Source organism: Somniosus microcephalus, chromosome 1 (assembly GCF_052327205.1).
Source record: "Somniosus microcephalus isolate GS21.2 chromosome 1, FLI_Smic_1.0, whole genome shotgun sequence".
NCBI classification, from domain to species: domain Eukaryota; kingdom Metazoa; phylum Chordata; class Chondrichthyes; order Squaliformes; family Somniosidae; genus Somniosus; species Somniosus microcephalus.
The window spans coordinates 215,935,129-215,948,086 of NC_140987.1; the positions used below are offsets into that span (position 1 = coordinate 215,935,129).

Sequence of the window (12,958 nt, forward strand, 5' to 3'; positions counted from 1 at the left end):
GAGAGACTGAAAAAAGTGCTGGAAGCAACAAGGAAAACAAACCTGAAGCTGAATAGAGAGAAATGCCAGCTCGGGGTGACAGAACTGACATTCGTGGGAGATATCCTTAGCAGTGAGGGCATCAGACCAGATCCCAGAAAGGTGTCCGCCATTGAGAATATGCCAAGGCCACAATGCAAAAAGGACGTGCAGAGGTTTAATGGAATGATCAACTACATGGGTAAATTCATACCCAACCTCTCAGAAAAAATAGCACCACTGAGAAGGCTAACTGAAAAGAACATAGAATGGGAATGGAATCATGAGCATGAGAAGTCATGGAGCGATCTAAAGAAACTGCTCACAGAGGAACCAGTTCTGAGGTTTTATGACCCAGCGAGACCCATCAAGATATCGTCAGATGCATCACAGAGTGGGCTCGGTGCCGTTCTTCTGCAACAATATGACTACTGGCAACCTATTGCATATGCATCACGCTCAATGACAGACGCGGAGACGCGATATGCTCAAATAGAAAAGGAGCTGCTCAGCATCACATACGCCTGTGAAAAATTTCACCAGTTTGTGGCAGGACAAGCAATCAGTGTAGAGACTGACCATAAGCCCTTGATTGCATTGTTCCAAAAGCCACTAAATAGCTGTCCGCTTAGAATACAAAGAATGATGATCAGGCTGCAACGCTATACACTGAATGTTGCGTACACACCGGGTAAGCTGATGTATACAGCAGACACGTTGTCCAGAGCTGTTGACCCAAGTGAGCCCGCAAACACCACAATGGATGAAAAAGTGAACGCCTACGTGGACATGATCACAAGTGCACTGCCCATAGCAGATGCAAAAATGGAGCTCATAAAGACTGAGACAAACAAAGATGAAACAATGAGACGACTGAAGAAAAGCACCTTGGATGGATGGCCCAACATGAAGCAAGACTGCTCACCTGACATAGCAGAGTACTGGAACTGCAGGGCGGAACTATCAGTGGTTGAAGACATCATCTACAAAGGAAGTAAAATAGTTATCCCAAAGAGCCTGAGAAAAGAGATGCTAAAAAAGATCCATGGAGGACATCTGGGAATCGAAAAGTGTAAGAAAAGAGCACGAGAGGTGATGTACTGGCCACGAATGAACGAAGATGTGACAAATGAGGTGTCAAACTGCACAATATGCCTGAAATATCGAGCAAGCAATCCGGTAGAACCACTAAAGCCACACCCAGCACCAGACAGACCTTACCAGAAGGTAGGCGCTGACCTATTCGTATGTCAAGGGAAGGACTATCTTGTCGTCACAGACTATTACTCCCTGTATCCAGAGGTTTGTAGACTGTACACCACCACTGCAGAAGCTGTGATAAGAAGTATGAAAGCCATATTCTCCAGACATGGCGTGGCAAGCGAGGTCTTCACAGACAACGGACCCCAGTTTAACAATGCAAATTTCCGACACTTTGCCGAAGAGTGGGACTTTGTCCACACAACGTCAAGTCCTCACTATCCACAGTCCAATGGACTAGTGGAAAAATCGGTCCAGACAGTGAAAAGACTGATGTACAAGGCAAAAGACAGTGGAACTGACTTCTACCAAAGCATGCTTGTATACCGCACAACGCTGCTCGAGTGTGGTATGTCACCAGCCCAACTCCTGATGGGACGTCGGCTAAGGTCAAACCTACCCATCCCGGAGAACCTCCTGAAAACAAAAGAGGGGGAGAAAGTGAGGAAGTTCAAAGAACAACAGAAAGAAAAGCAAAAGTATTACTATGACAGAGGAACACAAAACCTACCTGAACTCCACACTGGTGACCAAGTAAGGTTGAAAGACAAAACAAACACATGGACTCAGAAGGGAACTGTCCTGCGTGAAGTTCAACCAAGATCATACACCATTCAGACAGATGAGGGTGCTGTTCTGAGAAGAAATCGTCGAGATCTTCTCATGGGACCAGCCACAGCAGGTCAAGAGACTGATACTGTTGAACAACCTGATCACACAGCTGAGAACACATCATCTGAGGCAACAACTCAGATTCAAGGACAATCAATCAGAAAATCCTCAAGACACGTGAAGCCTCCTGAGAGACTCATTGAGCAAATTTAAGGACTATTGTTATAGAAGGAAGTAATGTTATCTTATTTTTTCTTCAAGTTCTAGTGTATTGACATATTTCATGTGAACACACAAAGCAAGGTTAAAAAACCTTGATCATGATAATGATAATGTAAGTTCATTAAGTGTTAAAGTTAAAATGCAGATTAATACAAAGAAAACATGTTGTTAGTTAAAAGTAAAATACATTTGTTTTAAGAAAGGGAGATGTAATGATATCAGCAAATAGTGATGTTATTTGCCTGTTCGATTATGATGCCTTAATAGCATGATTGCAGGTATTGATTGCTTGTGCCTGACCAGCAGAGGTCATGTGACCAGACAAGCAGGCTGAGAGTTTTTAGTTTCACTTTAGCTGCAGCTCAAGCATGGTGTGTCCTGAAAAGCTGTATGAATTCTTGAACAAACCTTAGATTAAAAGTTATTCTCTTTTATATAAATGTCTCATCATTGTACCCACAAAGAAATCAATACAAACCCTTTGTCAAGACTGAAGAAGCACAGGAAATGAAATAGATGAAAAGGCCTGTATGGGGGCTGGGAGAGAACAAAAGAGAAGTGAAGAGACATTAAGAGGTATTCAAAATGAGACGAGATGGTGATAGGACTAGTGGAGACAAAAGACGGCTCTGGATTAGGTGTGAAATGCGCTGGCAGAATAGGAGACAGCTGCCATGTGGGAGAGGAAAAAAAAACAGGGGGTTGGGGGGGCGGAAAGGCCAAAACAAAGGTGTGGATCAAAAATATAAGTAAAAATGTAATAGGGGCCGAGGTTATGATCTGAAATTGTTGAACTCGATATTGAGTCCAGAAGGCTGTAAAGTGCCTAATCGGAAGATGAGGTGCTGTTCCTCGAGTTTACAGTGAGCTTCCGTGGAACAATGCAAGAGGCCGAGGACAGTGAGGTCCGAGTGGGAATGGGGCGGTGAATTAAAATGACAGGCGACCGGATACTCGGGGTCGCCTTTACGGACTGAACGGAGGTGTTCCGCAAAGCGGTCACCCAATCTGCGTTTGGTCTCCCCAATGTAGAGGAGACCACATCGTGAGAAGCGAATACAGTATACTAGATTGCAAGAAGTACAAGTAAATCGTTGTTTCACCTGGAAGGGGTGTTTGGGGCCCTGGACAGTGGGAAGGGGGGAGGTATAAGGGCAGGTGTTACATCTCCTGCGCATGCACGGGAAGGTGCCAGGGGAAGGGGTGCTGGGGGTGATAGAGGAGTGAACTCGGGTGTCTCGGAGGGAGCGGTCCCTACGGAATGCTGAAAGGGGAGGGGAGGGGAAGATGCATTTGGTGATGGGATCACTTTGGAGGTGGCGGAAATGGCGGTGGATGATCCGTTGAATGTGAAGGCTGGTGGGGTGAAAGGTGAGGACCAGGGGAACCCTATCATGTTTCCAGGAGGGAGGGGCAGGGGTGAGGGCAGAAGTGCGGGAGATAGAATGGACACGGTCGAGGGCCGTGTCAACCACGGTAGAGGGGAATCCTCGGTGTAGCTATGGGAACCCGCATGGGTCCTAGCTATGCCTGCCTTTTTATGGGATATCTGGAATACTCTTTGTTCCAGTCCTACTCGGGTCCCCTCCCTCACCTCTTTTTCCGATACATTGATAACTGTATAGGTGCCGTTTCCTGCTCTCGCCCTGAACTAGACAATTTCATTCACTTTGCCTCCAATTTCCACCCTTCCCTCACCTTCACATGGTCCATCTCTGACTCTTCCCTTCCCTTCCTCGACTTCTCCGTCTCCATCTCTGGGGATAGGTTATTGACCAACATTCACTACAAGCCCACTGACTCCCACAGCTACCTGGACTACACTTCCTCCCACCCTGCTTCCTGTAAGGACTCTATTCCATTCTCCCAGTTTCTCCGTCTCCGCCGCATCTGCTCCGACAATTCCACCTTCTACACCAGTGCTTCCGACATGTCTTCCTTTTTCCTCAACCGAGGATTCCCCTCTACCGTGGTTGACACGGCCCTGTACCGTGTCCGTTCTATCTCCTGCACTTCTGCCCTCACCCCTGCCCCTCCCTCCCGGAACCACAATAGGGTTCCCCTTGTCCTCACCTTTCACCCCACCAGCCTCCACATTCAACGGATCATCCTCCGCCACCTCCAAAGTGATCCCACCACCAAACGCATCTTCCCCTCCCCTCCCCTTTCAGCATTCCGTAGGGACCGCTCCCTCCGAGACACCCTAGTTCACTCCTCTATCTCCCCCAGCACCCCTTCCCCTTCACCTGGCACCTTCCCGTGCAAGCGCAGGAGATGTAACACCTGCCCCTATACCTCCCCCCTTCCCACTGTCCAGGGCCCCAAACACCCCTTCCAGGTGAAACAGCGATTTACTTGTACTTCTTGCAATCTAGTATACTGTATTCGCTGCTCATGATGTGGTCTCCTGTACATTGGGGAGACCAAACGCAGATTGGGTGACCGCTTTGCGGAACACCTCCGTTCAGTCCGTAAGGGTGACCCCGAGCTTCCGGTTGCCTGTCATTTTAATTCACCGCCCCATTCCCACTCAGACCTCACTGTCCTCGGCCTCTTGCATTGTTCCATGGAAGCTTACCGTAAACTCGAGGAACAGCACCTCATCTTCCGATTAGGCACTTTACAGCCTTCTGGACTCAATATCGAGTTCAACAATTTCAGATCATAACCTCGGCCCCTATTACATTTTTACTTATATTTTTTATCCACACCTTTGTTTTGGCCCTTCCCCCCCCCTTTTTTTTCCTCTCCCGCATGGCAGCTGTCTCCCATTCTGCCAGCGCATTTCACACCTAATCTAGGGCCGTCTTTTGTCTCCACTAGTCCTATCACCATCTCGTCTTGTTTTGAATACCTCTTAATGTCTCTTCACTTCTCTTTTGTTCTCTCCCAGCCCCCATACTGGCCTTTTCATCTATTTCATTTCCTGTGCTTCTTCAGTCTTGACAAAGCGTTTACCCGAAACGTTGACTCTATTTTCACTCCACGGATGTTGCCTGGTCTGCTGAGTTTTTCCAGCATTTTCTGTTGTTATTTCTACTTTTAGTCAGTGTATTTCGAATCGGTTTTGTGTTTAGTTGTGTTTGTGCTTATTTGTGTTACTCAGCTGCCCGAGTTTCCATAAGGTTAACGTTGATAATTTTGAAAAGCACACGCTTCAAACCTCAAGTGGCACAGTGAGATACGTAGTCATACCAATATCTTCTTCTTCTTCTTAGGCAGTCCCTCGGAACTGAGGATGACTTGCTTCCACATTAAAAATGAGTTCTCAGGTGACTGATGAGTCCAATGCAGGACCTATAGTCTCTGTCACAGGTGGGGCAGACGGTGGTTGAAGGGGCGGGTGGGTGGGGTGCTTGGGTTGATGTGCGCTCCTTGCACTGCCTGCGCTTGGCTTCCGCTTGCACCCGACGAAGAGACTCGAGGTGTTCGGCGCCTTCCCAGATGCTTCTCCTCCACTTTGTGCGGTCTTGGGCCAGGGATACCCAGGTGTCGGTGGGGATGTTACACTTTCTCAAGGAGGCTTTGAGGGTGTCCTTGAAGCGTTTCCTCTGCCCACCTGGGGCTCTCTTGCCGTGTCGGAGTTCCGAGTAGAGCGCTTGTTTTGGGAGTCTCGTATCGGGCATGCGGACAATGTGACCCGTCCATCGGAGCTGATTGAGCGTTGTCAAAGCTTCGATGCTGGGGATGTTGGCCTGAGCAAGATCACTGACGTTGGTGCGCCTATCCTACCAATGGATTTGCAGGATCTTGTGGAGGCAGCGTTGGTGGTACCTCTCCAGTTCTTTGAGGTGCCTGCTGTACATGGTCCATGTCTCTGAGGCATACAGCAGGGTGGGTATCACTGCTGCTCTGTAGACCATGAGCTTAGTGCCGGGTTTGAGGATACCAATATTACAGTGAGATACGTAGACATACGAATATCACAGTGAGATATGTAGACATACACATTTAAGGTATTTGACTAGTGCTAATTAGGAAGCTAGTTAACAATAAGTAGAGTGAACTTTCTTTATCGTCATACGAACTTATATAATATTCACTTGCTTGTGATGTTGGAATTTTTATTGAGCTTAAAATTATGTCGGACACGACAATAACTTGCATTATATAGGGTTCCCCTGTTATTTCTAAGTTTAAATACCTCGGGCGATTTAAATCCTACCCACGCAGTGGAAACCAGGTCATTTACCCATCCTCGAGTCGCCTGGATCCTGCAGGAGTGCTCCTCCAGGTCCCAGAAAGGATAGTTTAAACCTCCCCTGCCCAATATTCCCCCCTTCCCTCCTACGAGACCCTCTTCTGCACACCTACCTGAATGCTGGAGGTCAGCTATGGGCCACTTGAATTTCCATAGACCGGGCAGGGCAATTGCTTCCCACCCATTTTACCCTGCATTCCAAATGGGAAGCAGACCAGTGGAATGTTAATAGCCTGGGAGTTAAAGTAGCCCTGGTCCAATTTCTGCAACAGTGGGTGAGTGTCCAACTCACCTCGCCACCCACCTGCCCAGAACCCACACAGAGTTAAAATCAGGGCCCTCAATTGCCACAACTAATGTGAATTTAACTTTGGGCACAACTCCCCAGTTTCCTCTCTCTCATCTCCTTAAACCTTGCACCTCTTGAGGGATTTGACTTGTTCCCAAGTCTTTGGCTCCCCTTGTGCTCCTGAACCAGTTGCTAGGAGATACACAGGTGCAGTCCAATTCTGACATATCCCTCTGATTATCATCCTTCCATCCATTTGACACCTCCCTAAAACAAGACACTGAAATCAGCAGAGTGGGGAATCAAACCTGGACCGTACCACTCCATGACACTTCAGATTGATGTTCCAAAGGGAAGACCCTGCCTAGTGCAGCAAATCACTTTGTATCATATTTTATTAACTCTGTGTGATAACAACAGCCCATTATACTGGCTACCTTTAGTTTATTACACTATAACTTCCTAATAAGATCTATTATGACCAACAATTGCCAACAATCGAACCTAATGATGTGAGTCCTGTGTGCAACCTGACGAATCTGCTCATGTGAAAATTGGATTATTGGTATCAAGTTACTGCAACTACGCAATTATAGCCAGTGCATCATTAGGAGGAAACATTTTATTGTTAGCCTGCACAACTAATCAATACGAACCTTGCATTTGAAAGGTTTGATGTCAGAATGGACAATCATATGTGCCTTCAATGTTTGTTTCTGCACAAAGCTCTTGAAGCAAAGGTGGCACTGGTAGGCCCGGATGTTGGTGTGAATAAGGACGTGGCGCTTCATGTTTGCTAGCAAAGTAAACTCACGTCCACAGATCCCACATTTATGTTCCTTCACACCCTGAAACAAGAAACAAAAAGGGGAAACATTTTAGTGCAGGAATTCCCCTGATGGATCTCATTTTGTGCATTCAAATACATGGATACTGTGTAATTTTCCAATCTGCTTGACTCTGAAAAATTGATTTGAAATCTAAACCACAAAGAAGAAGTGAAGGCCAGATATAACAAATGCTTCTGTTTAGTTCTTTTTTCTCTTCTCCTTTTCTAAAGACACTGACTCATGTAGCAGTACCGTTCCAAGAGCGCTCTCCCAAATGGTTATTCTTCATGTGTGAGCCTAGAAATGAGGGCCCGATATTCTGTCATGGCCCAGGCTGTATCGCCATTTTAACTGCTGGAGCAGGACAGAAAATGGGGTGGAACCCAGAGCTGCCTAGATCAAAGCCTGTGGACAAGTGTCTGGGAAATTCCAGTGGGGGTGGGGCGGGGTGGGCGGTGGGCTGGGGAGAGAGGAAGACAGATCTTCCACCTGACCCTTTATGTCAAGGAGGTATATATGGGGAACTTTCGAGGCTTCCTGAGAAATTCCACCCAGTCTGCTAACTGATAGGTCCAGCAGAACCCTTGCCTTCTGAGAGCCGGTGTAGGTTCCATTATGAGCTTTCGTAACACTCTACTCTATTGGTGTCTTGGCCAATATTTACCTCTCAATTAACATCGCCAAAACAGATTATCTGGTCATTAATCTCATTGCTGTTTGTGGGAGCTTGCTGTGCACAATTTAGCTGCCATGTTTCCTTACATTATAACAGTGATTACACTTCAAAAATACTTCATTGGCTGTAAAGCGCTTCGGGACGTCCTGAGGTCGTGAAAGGTGCTATATAAATAACAACTTGTATTTATATAGTGCCTTTAATGTAGTAAAACATCCTAAGGCGTTTCACAGGTATGTTATAAAACAGAATTTGACACTGAGCCACATAAGGAGAAATTAGGGCAGATGACCAAAAGCTTGGTCAAAGAGGTAGGTTTTGAGGAGGGTCTTAAAGGAGGAAAGAGAGGTAGCGAGGCAGAGAGGTTTAGGCAGGGAATTCCAGAGCTTAGGGCCTAGGCAACAGAAGGTACAGTCACCAATTAAAATCAGGGATGCTTAAGAGGCCAGAATTAGAGGAGCGCAGATATCTTGGGGGGTTGTGGGTCTGGAGGAGATTACGGATATAGGGAGGGACGAGGCCATGAAGGGATTCGAAAACAAGGATGAGAATTTTAAAATTGAGGCATTGTTTACGTGGGAGCCAATGTAGGTCAGCGAGCACAGGGCTGATGGGCGAACGGGACATGGTGCGAGTTAGGACATGGGCAGCAGAGTTTTGGATGACCTCACGTTTATGTAGGGTAGAACGTGAGCGGCCAGCCAGGAGTGCGTTGGAATTAGTTATGGTGCATATATGTGGTCGGAAGCTCAATGCTAGTTCTTTCTTTAAAATGCTTAAAGGAATCAATTACCTTGCAGAATGGCACAACTGCTCCCAAGAATTTTTCAGCTGTTCTACAGTAAAGCCCTTCTCAGAACTGCTCTGCTGTGTTGGAGCAGCATGGATTCACTTTGACATTCCCGGCCTCTGTCAGGGTGGGCACCACTGATGCATCTGCCCCAAACATGCTAATAATCTTGACCCTTCAATTTGGAACAGGGTCAGCATCCATAGCTGCAGGCAGCTGGAAGCCCTGCTCTGCCTTCACCCGGCAGTGGAGCAGGGCTCTCAGATTTTCGACCCGAGTGTTAGCAGACACTGTGGAGAGTGTTATAACTGAGCCTGATTTGGTCGTAGCCTGATTTCCACACAGTTACACTATCACTGGATGGCAATTTGGAGCGATAACCCTGGCGAAAGTTTTCCCCTACTTAGTCAATTGTAATGGTATTAGCAGCTGAGATTGGATAATGCAGCATAGACTGGTTATTCAATTCAGGGCTTTCCTAGTTTGGACGCTCAGTCCTACACAGGGCAATACATTGTAATGAATGTTTAAGGCTATATAAGAAAACTGGTGCTATAATAGGCCTAAAATCAATCTCTAATATTTCTCTGCACAAATCTCCTCAACTCTTAAACAGTCTGGGAGGGAAATACGACTGTTGACATTGGAGGCTATATGTTAGACTTTTGTTAAGGTTAAGACTATTCTATTATGTAAAAGCACTCAAGGAAAATCCAATTCAGATTCCAAATGTTGTTCAAAGCATTTTTTATATCAACAATGACCATCCTTGACCCAGCACTATTAAATAATTCAAATGCTATATACAATACAGTGATTTAGCAGACCATTACCCAAATGTGTCTTCAATTACTACAATATAAAAACATTGCATGTAGCAGAGACACTGGTATCATTTTAGTGTCATATCCTAGTACATTTGGCAAACGCTGATTGCGCATTGCATCATAATTATATACAGCATTTGTTTGCTTTTTCCATAACTCTGTCCATACATATATTTTGGCACTTTAGAAAGTAATATTAAGGAATAGCCAGACTCTTGAACAATCTTGCATGTTTTCCTCTTGTTTGAAATGCTCCTTCCTTCAGCATCCGCTCCCAACTATAGAAAATAACAGTGTATTCACACTGTATCTTTAGTGTTGATGCATAGCATTTTCAGCTTCCTACCAATGCTAAACTTGTGGAGTATAAACCAGGTGTCAAAGCCCAATCACATTGGCCCAGTAATTCCTGTCACAACGCGTGAGTACGGACAGGGTACTCATGCGTGCGCCAGGAGGAATTGCCGGTTTTCAGCATGCACAGCGCATGCGCTGAAAACCGGCATTTCCTGTCCTCTGACCCAAGGGGTTAAGAGGCTGAACACATGCGCCCTATTGGGCAGCGCGTGCGACTTGGATTTCCTGTATTTTTACAGATTTGCGCATGTGTAAAGGGCTCCGGTTTTTACGCATTGAAAAACCACACGTAAGTACTTAGTTTTACAGGTAAGTGGTCTTTTAGTACAATTTAGAATTTTTTTTCCCACAGGTTTATTATTTTTAAAGAATCTACAGTAAGGTAAGTATAGTTTTAGACCCTATTTTTTAAAAATTTATTTTTTTCAAAAATTTGATTAATTGTTTAAAATAGTTTTTTAAAGTTAGTCATAGTTAATTTAATTATTGGGATGCTTTTTAAAATTTTATTTAAAGTTTAAGTAGTGTTTTGGGGTGCCGTACTTTTCATGAGTTTGACAGTCTTTACTATCAAACTTATGAATGAAGTTTCCCCTCCCCTGATTGGCTGAACAGTGCTCACCTGATCCCAGCCGGCACATCGCACTAACTACGCCGCTGGGTCAGGTTAGCACAGCGCGCCGAGATCAGAACCGGGCCACTTACAGGAATTCCACTGCGGGCCAGGTTTCAGATGTCGGCGCGCCAGGTGAGTGCACATCGGGGGCTTGCACGCGCGGCAAGCCCCCGACAGGAATTACTGGGCCATTATGAAGCAAAGCAGAGAGACTCCTTCTTCCAGGGATTCCCACTCTGCTTCACTATAGTGTCAGGTCATGAACTTTGGATTCAAGCTTTAGTTACACGGTAACTTCTTCTTCTTAGGTAGTCCCTCGGAACCGAGGATGACTTGCTTCCACATTAAAAATGAGTTTGCAAGTGACTGATGAGTCCAATGCGGGACCTACAGGTGGGGCAGACGGTGGTTGACGGGGCGGGCGGGTGGGGTGCTTGGGTTGAAGTGCGCTCCTTGCGCTGCCTGCGCTTGGCTTCTGCTTGCTCCCAGCGAAGAGACTCGAGGTGTTCGGCGCCTTCCCGGATGCTTCTCCTCCACTTTGTGCGGTCTTGGGCCAGGGATTCCCAGGTGTCGATGGGGATGTTACACTTTTTCAAGGAGGCTTTGAGGGTGTCCTTGAAGCGTTTCCTCTGCCCACCTGGGACTCTCTTGTCGTGCCAGAGCTCCTTGCTAGTGCTAGAGCGCTTGTTTTGGGAGTCTCGTATTGGGCATGCGGATAATGTGACCCGTCCTTCGGAGCTGATTGAGCGTGGTCAAAGCTTTGATGCTGGGGATGTTGGCCTGAGCAAGAACACTTGCAGTAACTGCAATGCTAGTGTTAGGCAAAACTACTTTGCACTAACACTACAGTCAGAGTGTGATTGGATCACAAAAGGAACAATGAGAAAATTCCATGGAACCCAAATTTAAAAAAATAATTCTCTCCCCGTCTCCTCCACCCTCACCTCCAACAAGTGCGAGGAGCTCATGGACTTCTTTGTCACGAAGACTGAGACCATTTTATCAGCTGCCTCTGCCACTCCCCTTCCTTCCCCTAGCCCACCGGGCCAACCTTCCTTTAAGGTTCCCCCCTGCCCTATCCCTGAACTCACATCTTTCTCCAGTTTATCTCCAATCTCCCCTCATGCCCTCTCCGAGCTCATCTTGTCCATGAGACCCACTTCCTGCTACCTCAACCCTATTCCCACTAAACTGATGACCACCCAACTTCCTTTTCTAGCCCCCATGTTAGCAGATATTGTTACCAGTTCTCTCTGCACATGTACTGTTCCCCTCTCCTTCAAATCTGTCATCAGCCCTCCCTCCTTAAAAAAATACCCTTGACCCCCTCCGTCCTTGCAAACTATCATCTCCAACCTCCCTTTCCTCTCCAAAGTCCTTGAACGTCTTGTCGTCTCCCAAATCCATGCCCATCTCTCCAGTCCCCGCCACAAACTCCATTCCCTCCAATCAGGTTTCCGCCCCTGCCACAATACTGAAACGGCTCTCATCAAAGTCACAAATGACATCCTATGTGACGCTGACAAAGGTAAACTATCCCTTCTCGTCCTTCTTGACCTGCCTACAAACATTGACAGGGTTGACTACACCATCCTCCTCCAATGCCTCTCCACCGTCGTCCAGCTGGGTGGGACTGCACTCGCCTGGTTCCATTCTTATCTATCTAATCGTAGCCAGAGAATCACCTGCAATGGCTTCTCTTCCTGCTCCCACATCGTTAGCTCTGGTGTCCCCCAAGGATCTATCCTTGGCTCCCTCCTATTTCTCATCTACATGCTGCCCCTCAGCAACTTCATCCAAAAACACAGCATCAGTTTCCACATGTACGCTAACGACACACAGCTCTACCTCACTACCCCTTCTCTTGGCTCCTCCACGGTCTTTAAATTGTCAGACTGCTTGTCTGACATCCAGTACTGGATGAGCAGAAAGTTCCTCCAATTAAATATTGGGAAGACTGGAGCCATTGTGTTCGGTCCCCGCCACAAACTTCATTCCCTAGCCAGTGACTCCATCCCTCTCCCTGGCATCTAGCTGAGACTGAACCAGACTGTTCGCAACCTCGGTTTGACCCTGAAATGAGCTTCTGACCACATATCCGCGCCATTACTAAGACTGCCTATTTCCACCTCCGTAACATCGCCCGACTCCCCCCCCTGCCTCAACTCATCCGCTGCTGAAACCCTCATCCATGCTTTTGTTACTTCTAGACTTGACTATTTGTTGTGTATTTTGAATGTGTATTAGAATTGTCCCACAT

The 12,958-nt window shown here is 46.6% G+C and overlaps 1 protein-coding gene across 3 annotated transcripts in view; it reads right to left on the reverse strand.

Moving 5' to 3' along the window:
• The window catches only part of znf366 (zinc finger protein 366), an 87,310-nt gene that overhangs the window by 34,618 nt on the left and 39,734 nt on the right, over positions 1-12,958 (reverse strand). For all 3 annotated transcript variants that reach the window (XM_085990081.1, XM_085990076.1, XM_085990067.1), the window contains one exon: positions 7,259-7,450. In XM_085990081.1, coding sequence (XP_085846207.1) covers positions 7,259-7,450 — 192 coding nt within the window. The remainder of the gene's footprint in view (positions 1-7,258; positions 7,451-12,958) is intronic.